This window comes from Sesamum indicum, linkage group LG14 (assembly GCF_000512975.1).
Source record: "Sesamum indicum cultivar Zhongzhi No. 13 linkage group LG14, S_indicum_v1.0, whole genome shotgun sequence".
In the NCBI taxonomy this organism is placed as follows: domain Eukaryota; kingdom Viridiplantae; phylum Streptophyta; class Magnoliopsida; order Lamiales; family Pedaliaceae; genus Sesamum; species Sesamum indicum.
Genome location: NC_026158.1, coordinates 3,203,651 through 3,229,557, shown reverse-complemented (window position 1 = coordinate 3,229,557; position 25,907 = coordinate 3,203,651). Strand labels below are relative to the sequence as shown.

Genomic DNA, 25,907 nt, shown 5'->3' with positions numbered 1-25,907 from the left:
AATTTTCTTTCTTCTTCTTTCATTTTATCTATCTTTGTACTCAGTAATATTTGGACAATTTTATGGGATTTCATCTTAAATCAATATATTTAGATTAATGACAAGAAATTAAAGGTTGGTTTGGTTTAATGAAAGGAGGGGAAGTGAAAATGCTATGGCATGGGAAAACATAATAATTTTTTTTCAAATTATTTGTTATGATGAAAAGGAAAGTAAATTTCAAATATTTTTTATTCAGTACACAAAAAATATCATAATTTGATTTGTTTAAAAAATTACAAAGTAAATGTACAACGATATGTACAGAATATAATTTTTTTTAGTTACATTTTGAGTAATTAAATAATAATGAGGAAAAACTAAAAGGGACTCCTAGTGAATTAATTGGATTTTTATTAATATTTGGACTCCATAGTCATGTAATATTAAACCTTTTTAGTAATAATCAAATCATAAATTAATGATTGGTAATTCTTTTACTAGTATTATATTTCACCACAATTTAAAACAATAGTAAATAAAGAATATTAATCATTCATCAAATAAAATCAATGCAGAAACTTAAATTTTTAACACAGTTAATCAATATTTGTTATAGCTTTTAGCTATGATCAAAACATTTGCCTATGGTTTTAATTACGGCTAATTTTTTGGGTTCACTTGCAGAAATAATGACCAATGATCATTGCGGACGTTGACATGATTTGCTACAATTTTTTTCTTTTAATTATAGTAATCAACTATGTATTTCTTGCAGTGTCATAGTATAATTGTTGTGATTTCACATTCCTTTCTCTGTTTATTTTTAATACAACATATCCTACGACTAAGGACTGAGGCTTAATACTTCTATATACTTTTGGCTATATGTTTCCAGCAAGGAGCTAACAGGCCCCTTTGGTTTGCATCCAAGCAGAGCCTTTCCTACTTGGATGGCAGGTAATTGCTTCTTTCCTACAAGTTTGATAGCCAAAATCTGTAGTTTCTAGGCTGCTACTAATGTGATCAGGGCCAAGACAAAAATTCATGTAATCTTGCCATCTTACGAGACTCAAACTGATCAATGTATCTGAGGTTACATAAACCTTTCAGCAAATCGCCTTAACCAAATCTCACTTTCTCAGCCTCCCTGGTGACTACGGATTCGACCCGTTGGGGCTTTCGGACCCTGAAGGCACCGGGGGATTCATTGAGCCGAAATGGCTAGCCTACGGTGAAATCATCAACGGGCGTTTCGCTATGTTAGGGGCAGCAGGAGCCATAGCACCAGAAATCTTGGGTAAAGCAGGCCTGATCCCTGCCGAAACAGCTCTCCCATGGTTCAAGACTGGAGTCATTCCCCCGGCTGGAACATACGACTACTGGGCAGATTCTTACACCCTATTCGTTCTGGAGATGGCACTTATGGGCTTCGCCGAGCACAGGAGATTCCAGGACTGGGCCAAGCCAGGCTCCATGGGCAAGCAATACTTCTTGGGGTTGGAAAAGGGATTGGGAGGGTCAGGCGATCCTGCCTACCCTGGTGGCCCTTTTTTCAACCCGCTTGGCTTCGGGAAAGATGAGAAGTCGATGAAGGATTTGAAGCTGAAGGAGGTGAAGAATGGAAGACTGGCTATGTTGGCAATCTTGGGGTACTTTGTACAGGGTCTAGTCACCGGCGTCGGCCCTTACCAAAACCTGCTCGACCATTTGGCTGACCCCGTGAACAACAATGTATTGACCAGCCTCAAATTCCACTAAACTTGTACTCATGTATGCTGCTAAGTACTGTTCGTAACTCCATTACGTGTAGAGAACTATTTAGCATGTCATTAGTAAGAATACGTAAGGAAAGATGATTTTTTATCGGAAAAACTATATTTTTGGTTCCATATATTAGAATTTTTTTTCAGTTTATTTCTATTTATTACAATTTTGTTACATTACATCCTATTAAGTTAGAAAATTTCTTGTTTTCATTCCTCACGTGACTTTTTTATCCAATAGTTAATTAATGGAGAAGCCATATGGCCGTTAGTTCAAACACGTGTTGGACTAGTGATCCCGTGATTTTTTGTTGATTTTTGGATGAAAAAGTCACGCGAGAACTAAAAATCAAAAAACTATCTAACTTATTTGATGTAATATAAAAATATCAGAATAAATAGAATTAAATTAAAAATGAGTCTTAGTTATAAGACAAAAAATGTGATTTTTTCTTTTTTATCTTTGTATTTACTTTAATATTGTTGCTCCTTGGTAAGATTCTTTTATTGCGCACCATGTAAGTGGACCGACAATTCTTTCATAATATTGTTGTAAAAGCAAATTTTTGTCTCAATTTTCCTAATAAGTCAGAAGATTTGTAATGAATGTTGTTAGTTTTTGATTAATTTCAATCAACAGACGAGGAGCTTGCCATATCCACTGGAAAAATAGATGTTGTCCCAAACTCCTTCGAAAAATGGGACATAAAAAATTGTTCGTTCCTATCTGTCTGAAATTTGGTTGGTGATTTTGTTTTGTTAATTATTGTGATGCATTTTGTACCTTGATAGCGTTCAGTCGAAAATTGTGGATGAAATAAATTTTATTCCCAATGATCATCCAAGGATCAAATTTCTGATGGCCATGCATCGAAAATGCTGTCGCCAAACCTCAAATTGCAGGGGTGTTTTGGGCGGACATCCTCTGTCCTCCGTCCAAAATTTTTATGCTAAATGATGTCCTCTCAAATATTGTTTCAAAATCGATCGAAAATTTTTTTAACGGTTGTATTTCAACAGCTATATTATAATTTAGATGTCATCTCTAAATCCCATCAAAAACTAATTAGAAATTAATCTATGAATTCAAGTTTTTCCTCTAACTTGTCTTCCCATTTTATCGCATTTATCTACACGTGCCCTTCATCCCAAGCTTAAGATGTTACTAGAAGAAGTTTGTTTCTTGCTATCTTAATTGCTGTCCATCAAGCATAAAATAAAATCTGATAACACCAGTTTGTGAACTCAATTTGAATGGGCTGAATATGGCCTTGCGAATTTCTCTTCTTGATTTGGGCTCAACTGCCTGATCCTTGCGAGTGGGCCTATCATATATATATATATATATATATATATATATATATTTCTTTTATGGGTTCACCAGGTCTAGAATGCGATTTATCATTTTGTTCTGAAAAATAAGTGTAGGATGTGGGTTATTATCCAAATATTAAATAATGTACTCATTTTAATTGTGATGTTAAATTTTGATGTTTTTCTTTTTTTGGATATTATATACTAATTCTTTAAAGTTAAGTATATATGTATAATTGTTTAGGTGCTTTTAATTAATATATTTATATTTATACTTTTTATATAATGAGGTAAATGTATTAAGACAATTAAGGAGGTCAATGTATGATAAGCACCTGCCAACAAATTTAGGAGTTAGACAGGAGTTTGAGGATGATATTTGAGGTTACGTAAATTAGGAAAAGGATCAGTATGCATATATTAATCGCGAAAAAATTAGATGTCTGTGTCGTAAGTGTAGAAATCTTGTGTTACTGCCTGGATCCACCAACGAAAGGCTACTCCCACAGCTTGCTTTGCATCCAAATGACTTTGTAAAAGAATCAACAAAGCCTGAACAACAAATAGGCAGTCCAAATATTTCATAGACGACGTTTGAGCTGCCCTCTAGGCATATTGGGGCACAAACAAATTCAAGTAGAAGTTGACCGAGAACAAGGTCAACCGATTGGTCAATCCTGGCGTGGCGAATATCGGCTATCGTAGGAGTCCTTTTCAGTTGGCGAGCACAAAAGAACTAGTAAGTACATTTAATTTATTATAAGTTTAATTCGAATAATAACTATTTACAAATTTATAACAATATCTTAAAATATCTTTGCATGAGTACTCTCAACTTAATTAGCCGTCTCAGCTGCTACAAAAAGAAAGCAGATGGGACCTGGTGTGGGCCATCCACTCACGAGAAGGTGGTAAGTTGTACATTCTTTTTTTCTTAAAAACAAAAAAATTATTTATTTACTAACACATTGTATTTTATTTATTGTCAAGAGGCTTATTAAAACTTGCTCGAGGAGCTTGCCTTGCCGTTGATGCCCGGCGAGGGTATCTTATCCACTGTCAATGTCACACCCCTAGAAAAGGGCCAGCTTTATGCTGAGGTTGTGGTGGGAGGAAGCAAGACCGAGTCTTTGGCATAGGATCCGAAGCATATACATCAGTGCTACCCGCCAGTCGATCTAGATATCAGAGCATTAACATTCACTGCTGCGCCGCCGAAGATAGACTCTCACGTCTCAACACAACTTGATCAAATCAAGTAGGTACTGAGAATGATGTGCAATAAGATGGGGCTCCCACTTTTGTTCCCCAACCTGCAGCCGACAGCCACAGGCCCACCCCCATCCCCACCCTAGGCCACTGACACATCCAGTCGAGGAATCAGAGCAACAACATTTCTTTGTCCAGAATTCATTCATACATCTGTCGAAATTTAAAAAGGGACGACTAGCCTTCTGAAACGCGGTCACAGAATCCATCACTAAAGGGCCTTTTTCCTGGCAGTGGAAGTAAGCTCTAAACTTAAAAAGAAAGAAGCAAACACCAATGATTTGATCATGGAACAGGTACAGAAAGAGTCTTTTGTGGCGGATGAATGTAGGATTCTGCTTACACATTTCATTGAAGCACGAGCAGTCGAAGCAGTTTTAACTTTCTGAATTTTAGCTGTTTAGTTGCTTTGGTTAATTGTGTAGTTGTTTCTATTATGATACTTGTTTTTATTCCAATGTCTTTTGCTGTCTGATGTGAATTTTTGTTTAGGTTGATTGCAATGTCACCGCTCTTATTTCATCATGTGGTTAAGAACATAAATTCGATAGTTTTTATTTTTTGTTAAATTTTACAACTCTACTGTTGACATCAAATTATATTAAAAGAAATTGCAGTCTTTATCAAAAAAAAAAAAGGGTGACAATTTTGGTCATATTAAAATCAACCATAATAAAAACTAATGCGTATATAAATTGATCGAAAATCCACAAATTAACGTGTAGATGCACAATACATGCGACTTCCCTACAAGATTGGTTGAAATTGCCCTCAATTTGCGAATTTTAAAAAATTATAATTTCCCCATGTTGGTAGCATATATCTAAAAGAAATGTATTAATTTTAATATCTAAGCCTTTATTTTCTTTTCCCTTATCATTGATATATAGAGCGGAAATTATAATAATATTATATAAGCCAGAATAATGACACATGAAAAGAGACAATTATATATATGAAAACCCAGATTTTTTTTTTATAAAGTACTTATTCAATAATAATTATTTTCATGTACTTTTTGATAATACTCAATTACTGAGCATCATATAGTTCATAGGCCAAGACTTGATCATCACAACATGCATTCTTATGAGGAGGAAGGAGCATAGGTGATCTTGATACCACCAATAGTGATATCCCCCGCTATAGGTACCAAAGTGATCAATATTTCCTCATCACCTTCAACATCCAAGTCCTCCAGCGGCGCCTGCAATTCCAACCTTTCCTGCGCCTTGATCTTCATCGGAGTGTCATGTTTATGGGGCACATGGGAAAAGGTTCCCAGATACTCAGCCTTGTTCAAGTCATCAAAATCGTCCTCTTCCTCATCCACGAAAACGTTAAACTTTGCAAATTCACCTATATCCACCTCTATGTCTTCGATCAACAGTAATTCTACCTCGTTCTCCTTCTCTTCCGGCGTCCTCAATTTCCTGGGCCTGGGGACCCGAACTTTGACAACCTTGTCGAGTTTCAGAGGGAATTCGAGGGTTTCCAGTTTCGGGGCGTCCACTATTCTTGCTGCTCTGGTCCCGCGTACACTGGCAGAAGGGGGGCAGTTAGTCCATGGAACAGAGACCCCATTAGTTTGGTACTGATATCCCAGTCTCGCATTGTCCAAGCAGTCAGCAACCCGAACACGCACAAGCCGGCTGTTTTCATCATAAAACAAAAACTGGGTATTCAAATAGTCTGTATCCGTGAAATCTCGCTGGTTGTTGGCTCTTCCCTGTCGCCATATTGTCCACATTCGGTCGACGTTGGCGTGGTGACCATAGAAGATGGGGTCTCGACCTGCGGAGTAGAAGTTGCCCAAGTCCTCTCCCGCTGGCTGCCTCGGGTCTCCACACCATCTGTGTACGGCATTGTGTGAACCACGCTCGGATGTTCCAGGTGCATTTGGTACAGCATTTCCTCGACGATACGGACTCCCCATGAACGTCTCAAGGGTGGTGGCAGTACGAATCATCTCATTATTCATTACGGTGCAATTGTTATTAGCTATCTGTTGGGGAGTCATATTGCTGCTACCTCCAGTGGCCAAATTGACAGGTCTAGTGTAAATCTGCTGGTTACGCCTTTCGTTGAATAAGGCAGGGTAGGTTCTACTATCCGTATACATACGAGGAGTGTTCATACCATCAGGACTATCCCAGTTCCAATATGGTAAAGCAAAATTTGGATCGCCGATTAAATTCCCCAAGATTCTCTCGTGGAAGTACAAGTACCACCTGTGGAACGGGAAAAATAGCCAGTTACCATGAACCTGAATCTGCCCTCCATTCAGCCCTTGCGCGGCTGGATAGAAATAGGCACCATTGCAGTAAGCGCAATGCACATACGATTGTTGCATAAAGTTGCGTGGGTCGGTTGCAGGAAGATTCCTCATGAGCTGCACTGCCCGGTTGTATCTCGCCATATAATCAGCATTGGCCAAATGAGCCGCAGGCCTAGTGCGCATGGGAGGATTATTTGGGGGCCTGAAGTCGACAATTGTGGTATTAACAGGAGGGCAACAGCTATACGGCACCGGCGGTCCTAAGTTAGGACGACAAGTGTTAAGGTCAGGGGGTGGTATCGGAGCAGCCGATGATTCAAGTGTATTAGAACCAAGATTTGCCGCACTATACAAACCCCCCAATCCTATTAGCATATTCCTCCTGTCCAACTTATTTTCTTGGGTGGAATTCTTGTTTTGGTCGTCATTTCTTCTGGCATTGCAAAACGGCCTTGTGGCCTTGGTACTACCATTACGTGCCTTTGGCTTAGGGTAGAGAACTAGAGAAGAAGAGTAGGAGGAAGAGGAGCTTGGGATGGAAAGAAGAGGGATGGACGTGGCTGCCCATGAACAAAGAAGAGATGACATCATTAATGGCTATATATTTGTATGTTAATTTAGTGTATGATGAGTAGAAGCATGCATGAAACTCCTCTATTTATACTGCATTCCTTTGAAAATTCAGGCCCACTTGCTTTTCGTCATTTTATCATCTTATTTCGTTTACAAGTTTTATTACCACAGAAATGTGTGAAAAATCATACATGCATTCATAGTGCGCCATGCACGTGTTTTGCCTCTTCTTCAGAGAAGGTATGCAGCGGAGCGTCTAATATTGCGGAAAGTTAATTAATTTGGATTGGATTCAATTATATATAATAAATGTAATATATGTACTTTTCATGTGATTTGTGTATAATTTAAGAAAATTGGCCAATAACATCACTGGAAAAAAAATTGCTATCGGCTATGATTTTCTTGACCATGGGTTGAAACTATGGTAAATAATTAGTAATAACCACGGTTAAATAAAACTCGATGCAAAAACTTAACTTAATCACCATGAAAACTATTTTTGTCATAACTTTTAACTATTATATATTATTAGCCACACTGGTAAAAACCACGCCAACAACCATTGCGTGACTGTGGTCAATGACTTTTTTTACTACGGCTATTAACTTAATTTTAACCATGGTTATGTTATATTTTTTATAATGCATGATAAATGTATATAATTGATTTAATTCGATCAAATTTGATTTAAATAAAAAAAAATCCCTAATAATTGATCTCCACTCGAAGGTGCTATCAGTGAAAGTTTGAATCAACAGCCGGAGTTCAGTTTCTTCACGATTATAGGGTCAGGTTGAACTTAAATGAGATTTCATGACTTTGATCTGATCAATTAACTTAGGTCGTCAAGATTTCTTAATCTGCATCATATGTTCATTATAATAAAATAATTAATTGCGAGCACAAATTTGACGAATTTCATTAAAATCCAGCAACAATAAATTAGAAGAAAATTCACTTTATCAATATTTTAATAGCTATGGACTGAAAATTATGGTAAATGATTATTATTAATCATAATTAAATAAAATCGATATAAAACTTAATTTATCCATCACAGCAAAAATATTTGCCATGGTTAAGTCACAAAAAATAGCAAGCTACGAATTTCAACAACCCAAAAATAACTATTTTTATAGTTGAGTCAAATGAAACATTTCTTATGAATATATAAATTCAAAATTTTTACTAAAAGATTAATATAAAATTTAATATTATAAAATTGTCATTTAAAAAGTTAAAAAAAAAAGTAAGAGTAAAGGGGAAGAAGACTCAACTTATTAATTTGTTGTGTAAGGAGGCAACCATATAATTCAATTCAAATTAATTAATTAAGTTTTTAACTTGAAGTGCATTAATATAATTTGTAAATCCTATATTAGATAAGTTAGAATATTAATTAATATAATAATGAAGCAAAATCTACTTTAACAAAATTCTAATAGAAGTGCGTATTTCATTTATTCATTAGAAATTATGAAAATTTTATCCGAGTACCGAGTTTAATTAGAATATTATTTGATTTTTTGTGCTGTTACCTTATGATTTTTTAAGTTAATTACGCTTAAAATTGATAAGCTACAAAAATCATAATTTGATATGCATGAGTCAATATTCTAAAATAAAGCAAATAACATTTGATGATAGGAAAAGTAGAACCACAATTTATAAATTTTATTAAGTATTTCAAAATACATATAATAAGCAAAATCAAGTATGAATTCAACATGAATTAATTTTTTAAATATTTTTCTTTAAGTCATTTATGAATTAATTTTTAAAATAAATTGTGTAGAGAATTAAAGAATATAACATATTATATAGTGAAGTACTTTCTCTTATATGAAAGTATATAAGAATTATTTTTATTTACTTGTTCACTATATCATATTGGGTGTACAAAAAAAAAAGAAGCAGGTGTGGTTTTCGTACACCCAAAAAACCTTCTACTTGGGTTGTCGTCGGTCCATGAGGTTTTCAAAATCGCAAGTCTTCCACAATGACAAAAAACTTCTCTATTAGAAGCCATATTTTGTGACATTTTTCCTACTCAATGTAAGAGAGAAATGAAAAAATATGACTTAAATAGAAAGCAAATGGTATACTGGTTTTTCCCATTAAGTTGTTGATTTTTCCTCCACATTTAACAAGTAACAAGCCTTTATCAATTGGACGAAAATTCCTTAATGGTCCTCTAATTAAAAAAAAAAACTACATATGAGACTCAATGTGTGAATTGGCCTGAGTGTGGGACCAAAGTTGGAAACAGGTCCACTTATGGACCAAAAATGTAATTTACCCTAGACAGGTGTACGATTGTGATATTAGTTATTTCATGATTTTGTGGTGGTTGTATGTTGAAAATTTGTGGGCTTGTGTCATTGCATGAAATTGATTTTACTGTCTATCTGTATGTGTGAATATATGTATATAAAATAATTAGCTATATATACTTTTGAATAGAAAATTTATTTTTGCTATATATTTTTCAGATAATAAGTCACACTGATTAGTCAAAATTGCATCATAAGTGGATCATTACTATTATTAGGTGGGTCAAGAGTGATATCTTGAGTTGAGGGCGCTTGCTATATAATTGCATATATATATTAGACTTTCAGTAGATTTATAATTTAAGTTTTGTAATATCTGAAACTATACTTTTCTCCTTTTCTTATGTTCATAAATGCTATGGTTAGGGAATAAATACCATATCTTGATGACGTATGCCATTTTGTGATGTTTACGTAATATATTTGAGTGACATATAATTTAAATTATTGGGTTATATGAATATTTCTAAGAAAAAATGCAATTATGAAGGGGGTGCTGCCATAACCAATTATTTAATACTAATTTATGTGTTTATATTTTATTTTAATGTATTAATTTCTTATGCGCTTCTATGATTAATTTTATCGATTACAAATTTAAAGATTTTTGGTTTGTAAAATTATGTAGTAATATTTGTGGTCCTTAATTTTTTATAATATTTTTGTTTTCAATTTTTTAAGTTTCAATAAATATTTTTGTTTCGTATGGCACAATAATATTTTGATACACCGTCCCTTGATGTAAAACAATATTGGACCTTGATGTAAAACAATACATACCAATATTATCGTGGATGCAATTTGAACCATGAGACTGTCCAGTAATTAACAGATTTCAAATTTTAATATGGAAAAAAAAAAAAGGACACACATGTGTTATTTGGAGTAAAATTTAATTTTCTTATATGATAATAAGGTGGAAATAATTAACCCATTACAGAAAATAGAAATTCCTTTCTTTTCTCTCACCAAAATACCAGCAGCTATTACTGAACATTTTCTACTCAAAAGAGTACTTGACAACACATTCTTATGAAGGAACATATATGATCTTGATACTTCCAATGGTAATATTCCCAGCTACTGGTACCAAAGTGACCAATATTTCCTCATCATCTTCAACGCCCAGCTCTTCCAGCAGCTTGTTCAATTCCAGGCTGGTCTCTGCCCTTATCTTCGTCGGAGTGTTGCCTCGACGGGGTAATAGGGAAAAGGTGCCGGCATACGCAGCCTGGGCCAAGTTATCGCGGTCATCCTCATCTTCCTCGTCCAATAAAATGTTGAATTTCACAAATTCTCGTGCGTCCGACTCTATGCCCTGGATGGATAGCAGTTCTACTTCTTTATCCTTTTCTTCTTGGGACCTGGATTTCTTGGGCCTGGGGACTAAAACGCTGACGGGTTTTTCAAGTTTCAGAGGGAACTGTAGGGTGTTTAGTCTTGGGGCATCGGATGCTCTTGCCATTGTAGTCACGCGTACAAGGGCTCGTGGCTGGAAATTGTGCCCTGGAACATGATGTATTCTTGAATGAGAGAAGGAAGATGACATGGATTTGGTGATATGTGTAATATTCAGCGTGTGGAGGTCTCTATTTATTATTGCATTGGTAAGGAAAGTCGGCCCTTTTTTGTCATATTTGTGAAATATATTCCAATTCGTTTTAATTTAGTTTCCGCAGGAAAGAGAGAAAATTCACATATGCATTTACAACGTGCTATGCTCATGTTTATCAATTTCCTCAAGAAATCATTGATGGAAATGTCTGGAAGATGTGATATGTTCTGTTCATTTGAATCGGTGTTTTGAACTGATATGGCTGGTTTTATTAGATTTGATTAATGGCATCAACGTTAGAATTACGGAAAAATGGGTTCATCCTAAGTAGAAAGTGTAATTACTCAATTGTTGTTATAGTCTGGAAGAATGGGTTCATCCTAAGTAGATTTGTAAACAATACTATAAAATTGAGAAATTCCTCCATCCATATCATAACTATCCATTCGTGTGATAAGCTAGTTATAGTAACTACATCTCATATTACAGAAGATTGGAGTTGATATTTAAGCTGAACCAGACTATGATTTCCTTCCGCTTCATAAACTGCGAAAAGAATATCAATGCAAAGCACAGATTTATCAGTTCATACTGCCAATTCCTAGCTTAATTTGCTGCTTATAAGTCCTTCCAGCGACCCAATGAAAGCTAAAATTGTGCATAACAAGCAGAAAACTCTGAATGCTTGAAGAACTATCCATTGAGCTGTCCAAGCTCTTATCTTGTTCTGTGCAAGATACATCTCCACCGGGAAATATATCGCCAACGGCCAAAAATTCAAGGCCCCAAGAACTCCTAGAACTTGGTTGAAATAGGGGAAAACTATTGCAAGTCCAGTTGTAGATGCAACATATACAGTTCTAAAGCATAGCCGAAGATGGTTCAACTTGAAATGCGGCAGCAGTGGGAGCTTAACTATGTACTCGTCGTTCACAAATCTGCTATTAGGATGCTTCTTCGCTATGTACCTTTCAGCTACTGCAAACAATGGTTGACTGTATATCTACAAGCGTACAACAATGTTACCATTCAAAAAGATGAAAAGGCTAGATATAAACTCATTTTGGGTTAATTGCAGTTTACCCCCTGTGAAAACACAACTAGGTTCAAAATCCCTCTGAACCAGAAACATAAGTAGAAAGGCAACGCAACCTATGAATTTTTAAAAAGGAATCTCAATACGTCCTGAGCGTCGAGTTGTTCCTTTTTACCCCCTCAATGGATTCTTTTGCCTATTAGTATTTTTACAGGGTTATGTTGTGTATTTTACCCAAGTCATTCCAAAATCTCATAATTTCTATAAGAACGTCAACTAGTTTTGCGTCAACATGGGAGCTAACCTGGTACCCGCCGACAAGGTGAAGAACAATACATGCGTTAGCGATGTCAACGAGCCAGTATGGTTCGTAAAATCCGAAGCCTGTCAACAGATTTCCTGGTGCTTCATTGCCAAAAGCAGCATATCCGAAGCATCCACAGCAGAGAAAGAAGAAGCTGGTAATAAGTATAGCTATAGTTGATGCCTTCTTCATTGTCTTGTTTTCTGGAGGAGGTGCTTTGAGAGTATCCTTACATTTACAAGTTTGGTTTTTAACTATTTAGGTACTGAGGTACTGAGTTTGTAACTATAAGACAAAAGATAGTATCATAGGCGAATCAAGGGGATAGCAACAACTATTTCTAACCTCAATGTCCAAAAGAATGATGTTGTACGTGAAAGCAAAAGCAATGTCTCCGATTGCTTGTGACGAGAGCCATACTTTTTGAGCGACAGTAGTTGTAGGGACTCCACCAAAGTCGCCCCTGATCTGTCCATCTCCTGCATTGGCCAACAGTTATCTACATGGTCAGAAATGCAAACTGGACTTATTAAGATATCATTTGATGTGCCCGAATTTGAATTACAGAACTTATTCATTCTGTTCAGTTTTGTCAACCAGAAACTACTCAGTTGTGAATTGAATTTCTTCTGCTACCATGAACCATGCATAGTTGTGCCTATTAGAGAAAATGAAATCCATAGCCATTAAAAACGACAAAACAATACCTACTACTTTTGCGAAACCAAGAGCCAGCCCAATGAAGGTATAGCCGAAGGACATAATAGCAGCAAATATGGAGAGCCACTCCATGTTGTGGAAGTCGGGTATCTGAGAGAATACTACCTGAACGGCACCGAACAGCAATATGAACAAATTGTCTCCATATTCACAGGGAGCATCATGCCCTTCCTTGTGGTAGCAATTTGATTTCAGAATTGCCCTACACCAACAACAGACGAAGATAAATTACACATTTGGCAAACACGATGTTGAGAAGAAATCGAGTACCACATAACTCAGCAAAACCATGAACACGCAGGAGGATTTGTACATAACATTCAGAACTTTTGTTTCAAAATTGTTATTTTAAAAATGAGAAATAACAGTTGAGTAACCTTCAAAATCTGCAACACTAAAGACAGAGCACGTAGTTTTCTGAGAAACTTACAGATACGTTATCAATCCTTCTCTTACGAATCAATAAATGGACGTCTACAGAGAACTACTCTGCAATTTCTAACAAAGGTTTGATTTCTGTACAAGAAATCCATTGCAAGTTTTACTGACAACTACTATTCAAAGAATTAGAAAATGCACCAAAGCTCACCATTTGAGCCCTCACTATTGTCGACGTAGTAACTTGGTAGCTTTTTTTAAAGATAAGGATAATGAATACTGTCACAGTTCTCCTATTGTTTGAGCATGACAACAGTGCGGAAAAGTTGTTGATATACTTCTTTTGCAACTGAAGATCAAATTGCACGTTTCAAGATCCAGTCATAGCATGATAGGGGCTTGGAATCTTCTCAAATCATATGAAAAAAATCAGGCATAGGAAACATAATGGGATACCTCATACTGATGGCCGATGTTATAGTATAAGCAATCCCATATCCGTAATAGCTTTCTTGAAGAAATATTCCAGCCACCCACATACTCTTCTTCCCTGACAAAGAACATTTTATAGCTGTTATAGCACACTTTCTAAGAGTTCTTGAAAATACTTTATTCACCCAAAAGCACAAATTACAACCTGGTCATTTCATATTCGAGTACCCCTAAAACAACTTGCTATGAGCACGAGTTCCTCACCATTGATCGTTGTTGCTCATTAGCCAAAGGATAGGAGAGAACTAATACCATAAAGAGTTCTTCAACGTTCTCCAGTAGAAAAGAAAAGCGAGATAAATCAACCAAAATCATAAACATGCCTGGATCAACTACCAAACTCCAAAGCTCTAAACTACTATAACTTAGTTGATCATACGTTGTCCTACATCGAATTTCAAAGTGACGAATCCTATCACAATTCTTATCCGCTTTTCTCTATGCTTTCGATGCACACGGGCATATCGTGCCGATCAACCTAAAGATTATAACTGGGACCGATATATAGATATATCATTCATTACCTAGATAAGAACTCACGGCTTCGGCATAGGACCTATTTCTGATGTGGCCCACTTCAGGATGAGGATATCTGTAACAATCACAAAGAAGGTTTGAAGATACAATAGTTATTAGCCCAAAAACCACCATACACAGAGGACCAGCAATCCACCCCAGCTGAGCCACACTCCACGCTAGTGACAGCACCCCTGACCCTATAACTCCAGTTATTATGTGGGCAATTGCTGTCCAGACAGTCCCTTCACATTCCAAACACAAAAATCAGAAAAGAACACAACCCCTAAATTTAAATCTTTTTCTATAAAATAACATCAGTTTCTTCACCAAGAACATAAAAAACAAACAAAAAACTCATCAAACATTCAAGCCCATTATCACCACATACACTATACACTAAAGGAGTATCAAGAGTTCACCAATTATGCCAAGATCGAAAATTTTCACAGAAACTAATCCAAGAAATGCAAAGATAATGGAAAAGGAGCTACAATCAGAAAGGTAAGAAAAAACAGGACTAAAACTGACCAGTTCTTTTGAGAGAAGCATGAGAATCTGTGGATGAAGACGCAACATCTGTGAGCAAAGGATAGGAGTGTTCATCTTTCTCCTCCACCTCAACCATGCTGCTTATCTCGCGGCTATTGGCTGCAGCAAGAAAGCTCCACTGTACTGTCTCAACTTCCCCTGAAATCTTCTTTTCTAATAGTTTAAGCTGCCAAACAGACTGCTGACTTCAAAATAAGAGCCGTATTGATCATTCTTGGCTACAATATAAATTTTATTTATGATAATTTGGCTGGCAAATGACACAACTGCATCTTTGAAGGCCTGTGGCAGTGTTTAGTTTCCTTCGTACAAGACTTCTGTGCTCTTTGCAATAACTTTGCATTTTCGTCCAAAATAAATTGTGTTAAATGCAATTTAGCCTGCATTATATTAAATGAGCAAATACTCTTTCCTAAAAAAAAATTAACAAATTACTCATGTCTTTTAAAAAATGAAACAAATAGGGATTAATTTGCTTTATTTTTCAAAATCCAGAGATAATTTACTATTTTATTTTTCACAAAAGATTTTTACTCATTTCCCAAAATAAATTAGGGTAAATTACATTTTGTCACATGGTTGGTTTTGCATTTATTATATAAATTTTTTATATTAATTTATCATCTCAACTTTGTAAAATTTTTCTATATATAATTATTTTCAGATTGATTTTTTTGCTTGAAAAGACATCATATGCACTGCACATAAGAAATTTTTAATATATTGCCTTTAAGTATCTTATGTGCAATATATATAATGTTTTTCTAACAAAAAAAATTCGACCAAAGCTACAAATTTTATAAAATTAAAATGGTAAATTAATAAAAAAAAAAATTAGATGGTAAAACAAACAAACAAGTTTGATTCAAATGACAACATATAACGTACCTAATAAATTATAAGAGAGTTCTAAGTTAACCGATAATAAAAAAAATTCAAGTGTCTAAAAACAAAACTCCAAAAATGATGAAAGCTAAAATATGAATTGTTTAAACAACGCAATATTTATAATTTTATTAATAAATTATATAAAAGAATAAAAAGTTGCTTATAACTTTTAATTTTAAATTAATTAACTAAAAATTTAACATAAAAAAATGTAAACCAAAAATATTTTTTTAAATTTACTTTCGATAATAAATTAATAAACATTTATTTTAAATAATTACAACACTCTTGCAACCACCCTTTTATAATACAAAAGTTACTAGATGATGGCCCAAAGGGTACAAAATAGTGACAGCCATGAACTTTTTTTAAGTTAAAATAATTATTGTATCTTGTCAACTGAGCTGGCATTGGGTGAAGTCGTTCCTTATTGAGTCTTCATCCCACTTGCCCAAGTTCTCGATCTATAATGCATGAACACGAGACACGAAAAATTTTAAAAAATTAGAACATGATACGATTATAATATAACAATATATAGTATATTTTTTATTATATATATTTTTAATTTTTTATAAATCAAATATATAATTATTGTTTTTCTTCGTAAAAGAATAATTTGCTGATATGTAATATCATAGGGGAATAAATTACATTAAACTCAAATATAAAATAAGCGTGTCCTATATTTACGGAGTTAATCAAAATACATGATTCAAAAAATATCCCTAAAATAGTCATTTTTTTCTTTTTTTATTATAAATTTCCGAACATACGGATATAATATTAAACACTGCACAAGGTAACTTTTTAGAGTATTCGGACATTATAATTCTTGATGTGTATATATCCCACTTTTCTCAAATTTGACCTTTCTTCATTTTTCTTAGCAAAATATCTTTCAACTTTTTCTACGTCCACTTAAATTATATAAGTACCAATTATAATTATTATTGCTTTTATTGTTAATTATATATGAAAAAGTATAAAATTATTTTACTTTTTTAAAGAACATTAATTTGTCATGAATTCCAACATTTCTTTTTTGGTTTTTGTAATAAATAGCCATGCAAAGTATGTTTATTAACATATAAAAAATGTAGAGTTAGAATTCACAAGGGAAAAAAAGAACCATATAAAATAGTTATCACTTTTTAAAGGAATATTATAAATGATTCTAATACTATGTAAGTTTAAAATGTAGAGTAATATGGTTAAAACATAACTTAAGATAATTAATAAAAAATCAAAGTACATTTATTATAATTTGAAATTATTCACAAACATACTAAAATTCGTACTATGAATTTGGGACGCAAATTCTTCAATCTAAAAGCATTGCAAGGGTAATATGTTAGCTAGTCTATGTAGAACACAACAACAAAAATGCCCAATAGCTATAAAAGATTTTAATTTTAAAATTAATAAGTAAATTTTCGTTGCTGATTTATATTATTTAATATATATTGTAAATAATTTATTATTAAATTCATAAATTCGATTTTCATTGCTAAATTTATTTGCAAGTAAAGTTTTTATTTTAAATAATGTTAATTAGTAACGAGACCGCTGATTATTATTTTGCTATTAAATTATTTTCTTGTAACGAAAGATCATCTAACACATTTGTTGGGGTTTGGGAGGTAGGTGGTTGGATTCTTGGAAACTTGGGAAGATAGATTCTTGGACAATTGTGCTATTTTTATGGGTGTTGATTTATTACTCAATAAATTTTTAAATATTTGAAGTATTGATTTCATAGATGGCATAATTATTTCTAAATTAAAAATTTAAAGTCAGATAGAAAAATGGAATTAATTAATAAATGTTTCTTGCGATTAATAATAGGTTTTGACTAAGACATACATTTGATTTAGAATTATTGATTTTGGTTTGAACAAATCTTAATATTTTAATATAATAAATGATACTGAGTATTATATGTTGCGGTGAATGCGGTCCTCACATGTAATATGTATATAAAATTTGTTGTTAAAAGTAAAGATATATTGGTAATGGTATATTAGGCCGAAAAATTGCAATTTATATTTCATAACTTAGCTCATTTGTAATTTTAGTCTTATTGTTTTATGACTTAGCAAATTTAGTTTCATAAGTAAAAAAAATTATAATTTACATCCAATTACCAATTTATGTTAAATTGTTAGCAACTTAACGGAATGGGTAATGGGACGTAAATTGCAATTTCTTTGGACTCATAGGAGTAAATCCGCTGAGTCATAAAATAATCGGACCAAAATTGCAAATAGGTAAGTTATGGGATGTAAATTGCAAGTTTTTCGCAATTTGTCATTTGCTTTCCCTTATCTCTTAAATGTTTCTTTCCTTTAATCAACATATTAGATCATATGAACAGCTGCTCTAATCAACGGATAGAAATATGATTGAGGCTGACTGAATAAGCTCGTTGTTAGATGAATATTAAAATTAGAGTAATATTTATAACTTTTTTAATTAATGAGACACATTTATAAGTAACAAAGTTCAAGAGATGTGATTGTAATTTATTCTTTTTATGGGCTGAATCAACTGACATCTTATTTTAGCTAAACTTTGTAACTTTTTTATGGGCTAAACACAACTAATTCATTACAACTATGTCCAAAAATTGCGATATAAAAATATACACACACAAAAAATAATTATTTTTTGGAAACTATAATTTTATTTAGAGTGAGAAAAAGAGATACGGAAGAAATATTTTAGTATGAATTAGACGGACATTTACATTATTTGAATGTGACCCAATTTGAAATTGGGTCCACTGGACATAAGTCATGTAAATATCTTTTATACAAGGCCACACCCCCATTTCCCATTTTTCATTTGCCATCTGTATGAAAAATTACAATTTAGGTCTCATACTTAGTTCATCTGTAATTTTGGTCCCATTATTGTACGACTCGTGGGATTTAGTCCCACAAGTCCAAAACATTACGTCCCATTATCCATTTTCATTAAATTGCTAGCGAAGGAGCACATCACCTGCATGACACGTACTCCTTCCGTTAACAATTTAACGAAATTTGGTGATGGAACATAAATTGTAATTTTTTTTATTTCTAGGACTAAATATGCTGAGTGTAAAATATTGGGATCGAAACCGCAAGTGAGCTAAGTTATGAGATGTAAATTGCAATTTTCTCTATAGGGAGTCGAGATAAAAGTTGAAATTTTTATTTTTAAGATAATTTCATCTCGTACCGATCCTGATGGTGACGGTAATTTTTTTCTTAAGATACAATTTTAAGAGTATTAGCACTATAAATTTTGAGAAAGAACAAACGAAAATGAATATTTTGAAGCTTTCTCACAAGGAAACAAATGTTACAGTACTAGAATGTTTTTTCTTAATTGAATTAATGAAATGAAAAAGAGGATCCTATTTATAGAAGTTGAAAAATTTGTTGTTGAATAAAGATGTCCAAATTTGAAAAGATATGTTTGTAAAAAAATATGACTTTTCATCAAATAACACACATCATTTCAACCAAATAGTACATCACTTCAACTATGGAATGCCTAATTGGTTGTCAGAACATTATTGGATGATGACTTTGCGTCATCAACATTTTCCATCAATTATTATATTTGTTAAGTCACCATAAATATCAATAATTGTCCATGGTTATATATATATATATATATATAATTCTTTTTGTTTTTAATTATGATTTATAAACAATTTTTAATTTGCACGATAATTATTAGTACTATTAAAATAATAAGAAAAATCACAGTGATCAATAAAAAGTCTTGTTATTTAATACATATTAATTTGTGCAATTTTAATGTTTTCATTTAATATTTCATATATGGCCAATTCTCTTTTTTAATACTGAACGAAATTAGTCTTGCATAATTTTATTTAATAACATAACAAATCCCATTAAGTAAGAAAGAATATGAACGGACAAAAAATGCAAATTAATTGGCTGCATAATAAAGTAGATAACAAGTGGAAGTTCCTTAAATAGAAAACATCAGAATTACAAAATACGGACAGAAATTGAACAAAACAATTAAGACAGTTATACGTAAATTAATTATACAAACATAATGTTGAACTTGGACATATATGACATATATACTAGAAAAAAACACAAAAGGGATGCTCCATTTACCAATCCTGACAGACAAAATACGACTTGAACCAGGTCAACCTCCCCCTCCCCCACCACCACAGCCGCCGCCGCCGCCGCCGCCCCCGCAGCCGCCACCACCACCGCAGCCTCCGCCTCCGCCACCACCAGTGCGACCCCTTCTCTTCCTGTGCGTGCCGGAGCTGGGGTGATCAGCACAAGCAATGATAAGCATGGACATGATTGAAATGGAAGAAGCAATCATGCCAAGAATGTACAGCAGCCCTGAACCCTGGAAGAGAAGAGCAGCTGCTTCACTTGCCACATTCCCACCATTTGCAGAAGCTAAGAGTCTAACCATTTTGATCCAGCCAAAAGGATATTTTCAGAGGCTTTTAGCCAAAAGGATATTTTTAGAGGCTTATCCTCCAACAAAAACCTGCTTATATATATATATATATATATATATATAGAGAGAGAGAGAGAGAGAGAGAGAGAGAGAGTTTAATTCTTATGTAATGTTAATATAATATTGTGTTTTGGAGTCACTTTCATGTTGAATTTGCTTGTATCAAACGGAAATACGTCTATATTTGTTTTTTGTTTGTGGTTTTCCAACCTCTTAGTCAGCTTGGAATATTTCCAGGGAACTCACCGGCATTTTACATGAAATTTCGCAGTTTGGCTCAGTTACACGGACTACCCTCCAAATTACACCTCGGCTTTCTGAAAACGCTGTATTTCTAATGGCAAGATTGAAAATTGTAGTCTCAAAGAATAGGTCCATATATTTCATACATATATATATGGTCCTTCCCACTAATTGTTGTGAAATGCTAATGGTTGACCATAATTTCGACTGCAAAATTGCAATATAAGATTGAGTCATTTTAATTTTGGTGCCGCGTCTTATGAAATTTTAATTATAAATTTCATTAAAAATTGTATTGTTGGTCCAAAAATATATCAAATCTAGTAATTTATTCAATCCATCATTAGCTCACAACCCACGTAATTTCATGCGGTTGTTTGCTAGTGATTTTTGGGAGAGAAAATTATTACATGAGCCTCACACGCATAAAGTAAATTAAAAGCCAAACAACAGTCCTAATAGTAATAAAAAAAAAAAAACGGAAGTTTTTAAGTCCAAATTACGCCTCCCAAAATTCTCTCCAAATCCACCCAATTGGCTTTTCTTTCTACTATATGCACGTAAAGGTCAAATGACGATTTTTCCTTTCAAAACTCACCGGCTAACGGCAGTGAATATCACGTAGGTTGTGCTGTTGGTTTACGATGCGGACTGCCAAAGAGGACCAAATTTACCACGTTTTTAGACTAATGATGCAATTTTTAATTGAATTTGTACCCAAAAAATATAATTCATTAAAGTGTGGGATCAAAGTTGAAATAATCCATTCTTTTGAGACCAAAGTTGCAATTTTGTTTTTTTCTTTTTATGAGTAGACATCACTTTTTCCCGTCAACTATGCCACTTATTCAGCACTACAGAAAAACGCGGGGTTTCAAACGGGTAAGGAAACCGTTCCAAAATCAGTTCCATATTGGAACGGGCTTTGGAATATATGAGGAACGGATATTGATAGATGACGTCATGATCCACATTTTTTTGGATTGTAATTTTGGAACAGTCAAATCATTCCAACATGTGTTCCAAACTAACAGTTACGAGATCCGTTCCAAAGACCATTCCAAAATAGTAACAGTTAATGTTTGGAACTCTGTTTAGAACACATTATTAGAATTAGGGATGGTATTGCAATGACCGTTTCTATATGTATGACAAAGGATGTCCAAAAGACGACAGTTAGAAAATGTACTCCAAAATAAAGTACAATTTGAAATGGTTTTAGTACACACTTAATCAATTATGCCAAAAATTGTTTCAAATTATGAGTTTTACTTAAAAAGTAATGTATTTCAAAAATCATTCCAAAACCCGCTATAAATTGGAACGATTTTTGGAGCGAATTTTGAGGACAATTTGCAAATAATATTCTCACACAAATAAAATTATCTTTTAAAACAAAAAAATAATATTTTTCTGTTTAGGAAAGGTCCAAAAACCAACAAACCATTCCAAATGTCGTTCCAACTTTGAACGGACTTTAAAAAAAATCGTACCTAAATAGATTGCAATATCCTAAATAAAAAAGGAGGAAAAATCAAAATTTAGGAACAGTCAATTTATTCTAATTGTTCCAAAATCAGTTTAAAAAAAATTAATTTCGCACCAAATGAAAAGTGGAGGCAAAATCAAACTTAGGAATAATTTTTTAATATTTGACCGTTCCTAAAATGAATTTATATAAAACTGTGCCTAAATGCATAAATATATGTTTCTAAAATGATTAACAAAAACTGTTCCTAAATGAGTTCCAAAATCGTTCCTAAATGTGTCCACAGATTCCTCTTTCACTTCTGGATTATGATATCTCAACATACGGGAACCTGATTAAATCCAAACTTAAACGCATAACAATACTTTCCATATGTGAACATATCTAGCGGTCTAGTCTAAAATCACATGGTCTAATGAACAGTTGCATTGTTTTTAACCTTATTGGTTGTGTATCAGATACGATATCTTAGTATCTGTATAACAAAAAAGTCTAAAACTTCATCGAATTACAGTATTTTGTCGATTCAATAATATTCGACGGTCTGATTGAAATTTTAACTGTCTGATTAGGCGATCAATACAACAGTATAAGATCCTACTTACATTTATGTAAGACTAACAATCTTATATATACAAATGTACTTGATCTTTTGAACATGTATCAATTTAATTCAAAGCATTATACGTTTTCAATGGCCTTAATTAATTTATGGTCTATTTTTTTTTTATCATTAACATGTCTGTGACGATTTTTTCTATATTTTTTATTTTTTTGGGAAAATAATTTTGGCACATAATTAGGAACGATTTTTTTTTAAAAATAGGAACGATTATGTTAAAAATGCTCCAAAACGATGTCGTTTTTGGATTAAACGACATCGTTTTTGTTTTTAGGAACGATCTTTTAAAAAAAGCCCGTTCCAAAAATTAATATATATGCAACACTTAACAGATTTTTTCTTTTCCTTCTCCCTCACTCTCCCTCACTCTCTTCCTCTAACCCCCCACCCCTCGCCTCGCCGTGCCGACGGCTATCGCCCGCCGCTGTCAACCGCAGTCACCAGTAGAGGTAAGTAATCGATTTTTTTTTTCTTTTTCTTCCCTAGTTTTGTGATCCTACCTTTTTCTTCGTATTTTACTCCCCCATTTTTCAAAACTTTTCCGAAATTTTTCTTAATTTTATGAGATGTTTAAAAATTTTGTGTAAGTTTTATAAGTATTTCTAGTAATTTTTTAAAATTTTTGGTAATTTTAATAATTTTCTGCAATTATTATAAATTGTAATAATTTTTTATAATTTTAAAAGTATTTAAATTTTTTCTTACAAATTTAACAATTTTCTGCTAATTTTCAATATTTTCATAGTTTTCTAATTTTTTAAAAATTTATGCAATTATTGTATAATTGTGGATATGTTTCTTTTAGCATTATAGATGTGGAATTTCACCTAGTCAGATATATATATATAGTACTACAAAAAAGTCATTTTTGCTAATATGTACCTATCTCCTATTTTTTTTTTAGCTGTTCCGGATGAGAACATAATGTTTGATAGACAATTTATAATTCTTTCTACAGTAGGGGCTGTAGCATCTAAATCAACCTTTATACAAAGATGTAATATATATATGAATTATGACAAGTACAACTAATATGAAATAATTTTTCACCAAACACGATTTTAAATATTGGTTTAGATATCAAATAACTTTTGAATTATTTGTTGCATTGTCAAAAGAATCATTACGAATTAACAATCAAGAACAGCATCCGCAATATGAACACCCATAAAATTGTTAGAAGGATTACTTGGGATTCTTCGCAAATGTATTGTGAAGGAGCCAGAGGTCCATCGACATTATCCCAATAAGAAAAATACAAAGTAACGCGTCTAGTTAAAGTTTCGATACAATTATTTTTTGCATGTCTAAAACTTCTCTTTACAAATGTAAGACATCGCAGGTTCTTGTTCCGGTATTAATATTAAAAACTATACCAAATTTTACTGGTTGTATTTCTACTAGTGGAAGATTACGACTCCTAGAGGTTGTTGTGTTAATTTACAGAACTAAGTGCTTAAATAATAACAAATAACATAGTACACATACTCATCTATTTTGTCAGAAGATGTCTGATAGCGATTCGGCGGCTTGTTCAGTTTGAATGGCCTAATAGAGAGTGGCCACGGGATATTGAGTGGGCTGCAAGGAAATGGAGAGGAAAACATATCATTAACTTGGCTTATCGTGCACTCCTTGCTGCTTACATTTACCATATTTGGAGGGAACGAAATTTGAGATTCTTTGAGCATACGAGGAACGACCACCGAGCATCATAGCCACCATCATTGTGGAAGATATTAGACAGAGGATTATCAGTGTTCATTTATCTCGTTTTGTTAGTTCATGTCCGTTATATAGATTATGGCGTATCCCTTGGTCTGTCGAGGGAAAAATCACCAGTTGAGCACTGTTGTACTGTACGATCTTGTTTTATTAATAAAAAATCAAATAATATAATAAATAAAACAATCAAATAATTATAAGATTACGGAATAATGTTACCCAATATTTGACGAGATCTTCAAAGTCAATTGCCGAGATCGACTTGAAGTATTAGAACTTACAATCACAAGTTCAGAGAATTGAGAGAAAAGAGAGTGATTTTGATGAAAATGATACAAAATTATCTCTAAATTTATAGCCAATATAATAAAATAAAAAAGGCAAGATAACAATGATTTTGACTCAATACTTAGGCTCTAAAAGAATAGGAAAAACGCAAAAAGTTTGCTCAATATTTGTGATCGTTAGTTGCAATGGAGAATTGGGCCCAGACCAGCCCCATCTTTTGTTTGGACAGAAGCCACACGATATATTGTTGTTTGGGCTCAGCCCAAAGCAGAAAAAATTAAAATAAAATAGGCCCAAGTACTACCCAACTGGGCCTCAATCGGTCTCGATCCGTTGCTCGAGCCTGAGTTTTAAATAATACAATTAATTGGGGGCCCATTTAGAGGTCGGGACCGGTCATGAATACTAAATTTGCCAGTCCTTTTTTTGGACTACTTCGTGTTAGTTCTATAATGACTCGTCCCATTGTGCACCTTAAAAAATGAATAAAAAATGTCAAAGTAAATATTGCATTTGATCTTGTTTCAATCACTTGTGCAGATTCCATATATTTAATTATGTTTAAGGAACAATTATTCAGTCTCTTCTAAACATCAATTCAGATTGAACTGGTAAAAGATGATTACCTCACACTTGGGGTTGTGACCTAACAGAACATATCTCCCCACCTCCCCTAGAATTTGACTTGTTGATGTTGTCTGCTCTCTTGACCTTGACTTTCAGTATCAGCTGGTTCAGATCAAATCTGCGGATCCTGAGGCCGAGATCAGATCAATCACTCATTATAAAGTGGCGTTTACCATGCTAAAAGTTCAGCAGAAAAGCTAAACGATACAGTCAAAGATGAGGAGTCTTTGCAAGCATGTTGCCATCTATATTCTGATCATAGCCTTCATTTTGTTGTGTCTTTGCACTGAAGCAAGAATTTCAGACTTCTCGAGCGTTCAAGGTGCGCATTAAGTTTCTAACGTCTTGTGTTCGATATAACTTTCTAATCTTCAATACGGTCACTCTGTGCTTCGTAAAAATACTTATTGTTGGTTTTGTTTCCGTGGTTCTTGTTAACGGAAGG

At 33.5% G+C, this 25,907-nt stretch overlaps 3 protein-coding genes across 3 annotated transcripts in view; 1 reads left to right on the top strand and 2 right to left on the bottom strand.

Moving 5' to 3' along the window:
* LOC105176865 (chlorophyll a-b binding protein 8, chloroplastic) overlaps positions 1-1,871 on the top strand; it is a 2,509-nt gene extending 638 nt beyond the window's left edge. The window contains exons 3-4 of the mRNA XM_011099800.2: positions 878-939; positions 1,125-1,871. Of these exons, the coding sequence (XP_011098102.2) occupies positions 878-939; positions 1,125-1,740 (678 nt within the window). The 3' untranslated portion in view covers positions 1,741-1,871. The remainder of the gene's footprint in view (positions 1-877; positions 940-1,124) is intronic.
* On the bottom strand, positions 5,281-7,229 carry LOC105176864 (polyphenol oxidase I, chloroplastic-like). Its single transcript, XM_011099798.2, has one exon. It carries the CDS (start codon positions 7,195-7,197, stop codon positions 5,416-5,418), a length of 1,782 nt encoding a protein of 593 aa, XP_011098100.1. The 5' UTR covers positions 7,198-7,229; the 3' UTR covers positions 5,281-5,415.
* LOC105176863 (probable amino acid permease 7) lies at positions 11,481-15,357 on the bottom strand. The gene is made up of 7 exons (XM_011099797.2): positions 15,048-15,357; positions 14,525-14,761; positions 13,965-14,058; positions 13,118-13,332; positions 12,756-12,889; positions 12,411-12,638; positions 11,481-12,073 (listed from the first exon to the last, which is right to left on the bottom strand). The coding sequence occupies exons 1-7, from the start codon at positions 15,142-15,144 to the stop codon at positions 11,672-11,674; spliced, it is 1,407 nt and encodes a 468-aa protein (XP_011098099.1). The 5' UTR covers positions 15,145-15,357; the 3' UTR covers positions 11,481-11,671.

Bases quoted from the DNA above. Each gene is read 5' to 3' on its own strand.
- LOC105176864 (XM_011099798.2), bottom strand. From the start codon at position 7,197: ATGATGTCATCTCTTCTTTGTTCATGGGCAGCCACGTCCATCCCTCTT.
- LOC105176863 (XM_011099797.2), bottom strand. From the start codon at position 15,144: ATGGTTGAGGTGGAGGAGAAAGATGAACACTCCTATCCTTTGCTCACA. The intron at 14,059-14,524 runs GTAATGAATGAT...GTTCTTTGTCAG, and splicing joins AGCCGTGAGTTCTTATCTAG to GGAAGAAGAGTATGTGGGTG. The intron at 12,890-13,117 runs GTATTGTTTTGT...TGGCCAATGCAG, and splicing joins TGGTTTCGCAAAAGTAGTAG to GAGATGGACAGATCAGGGGC.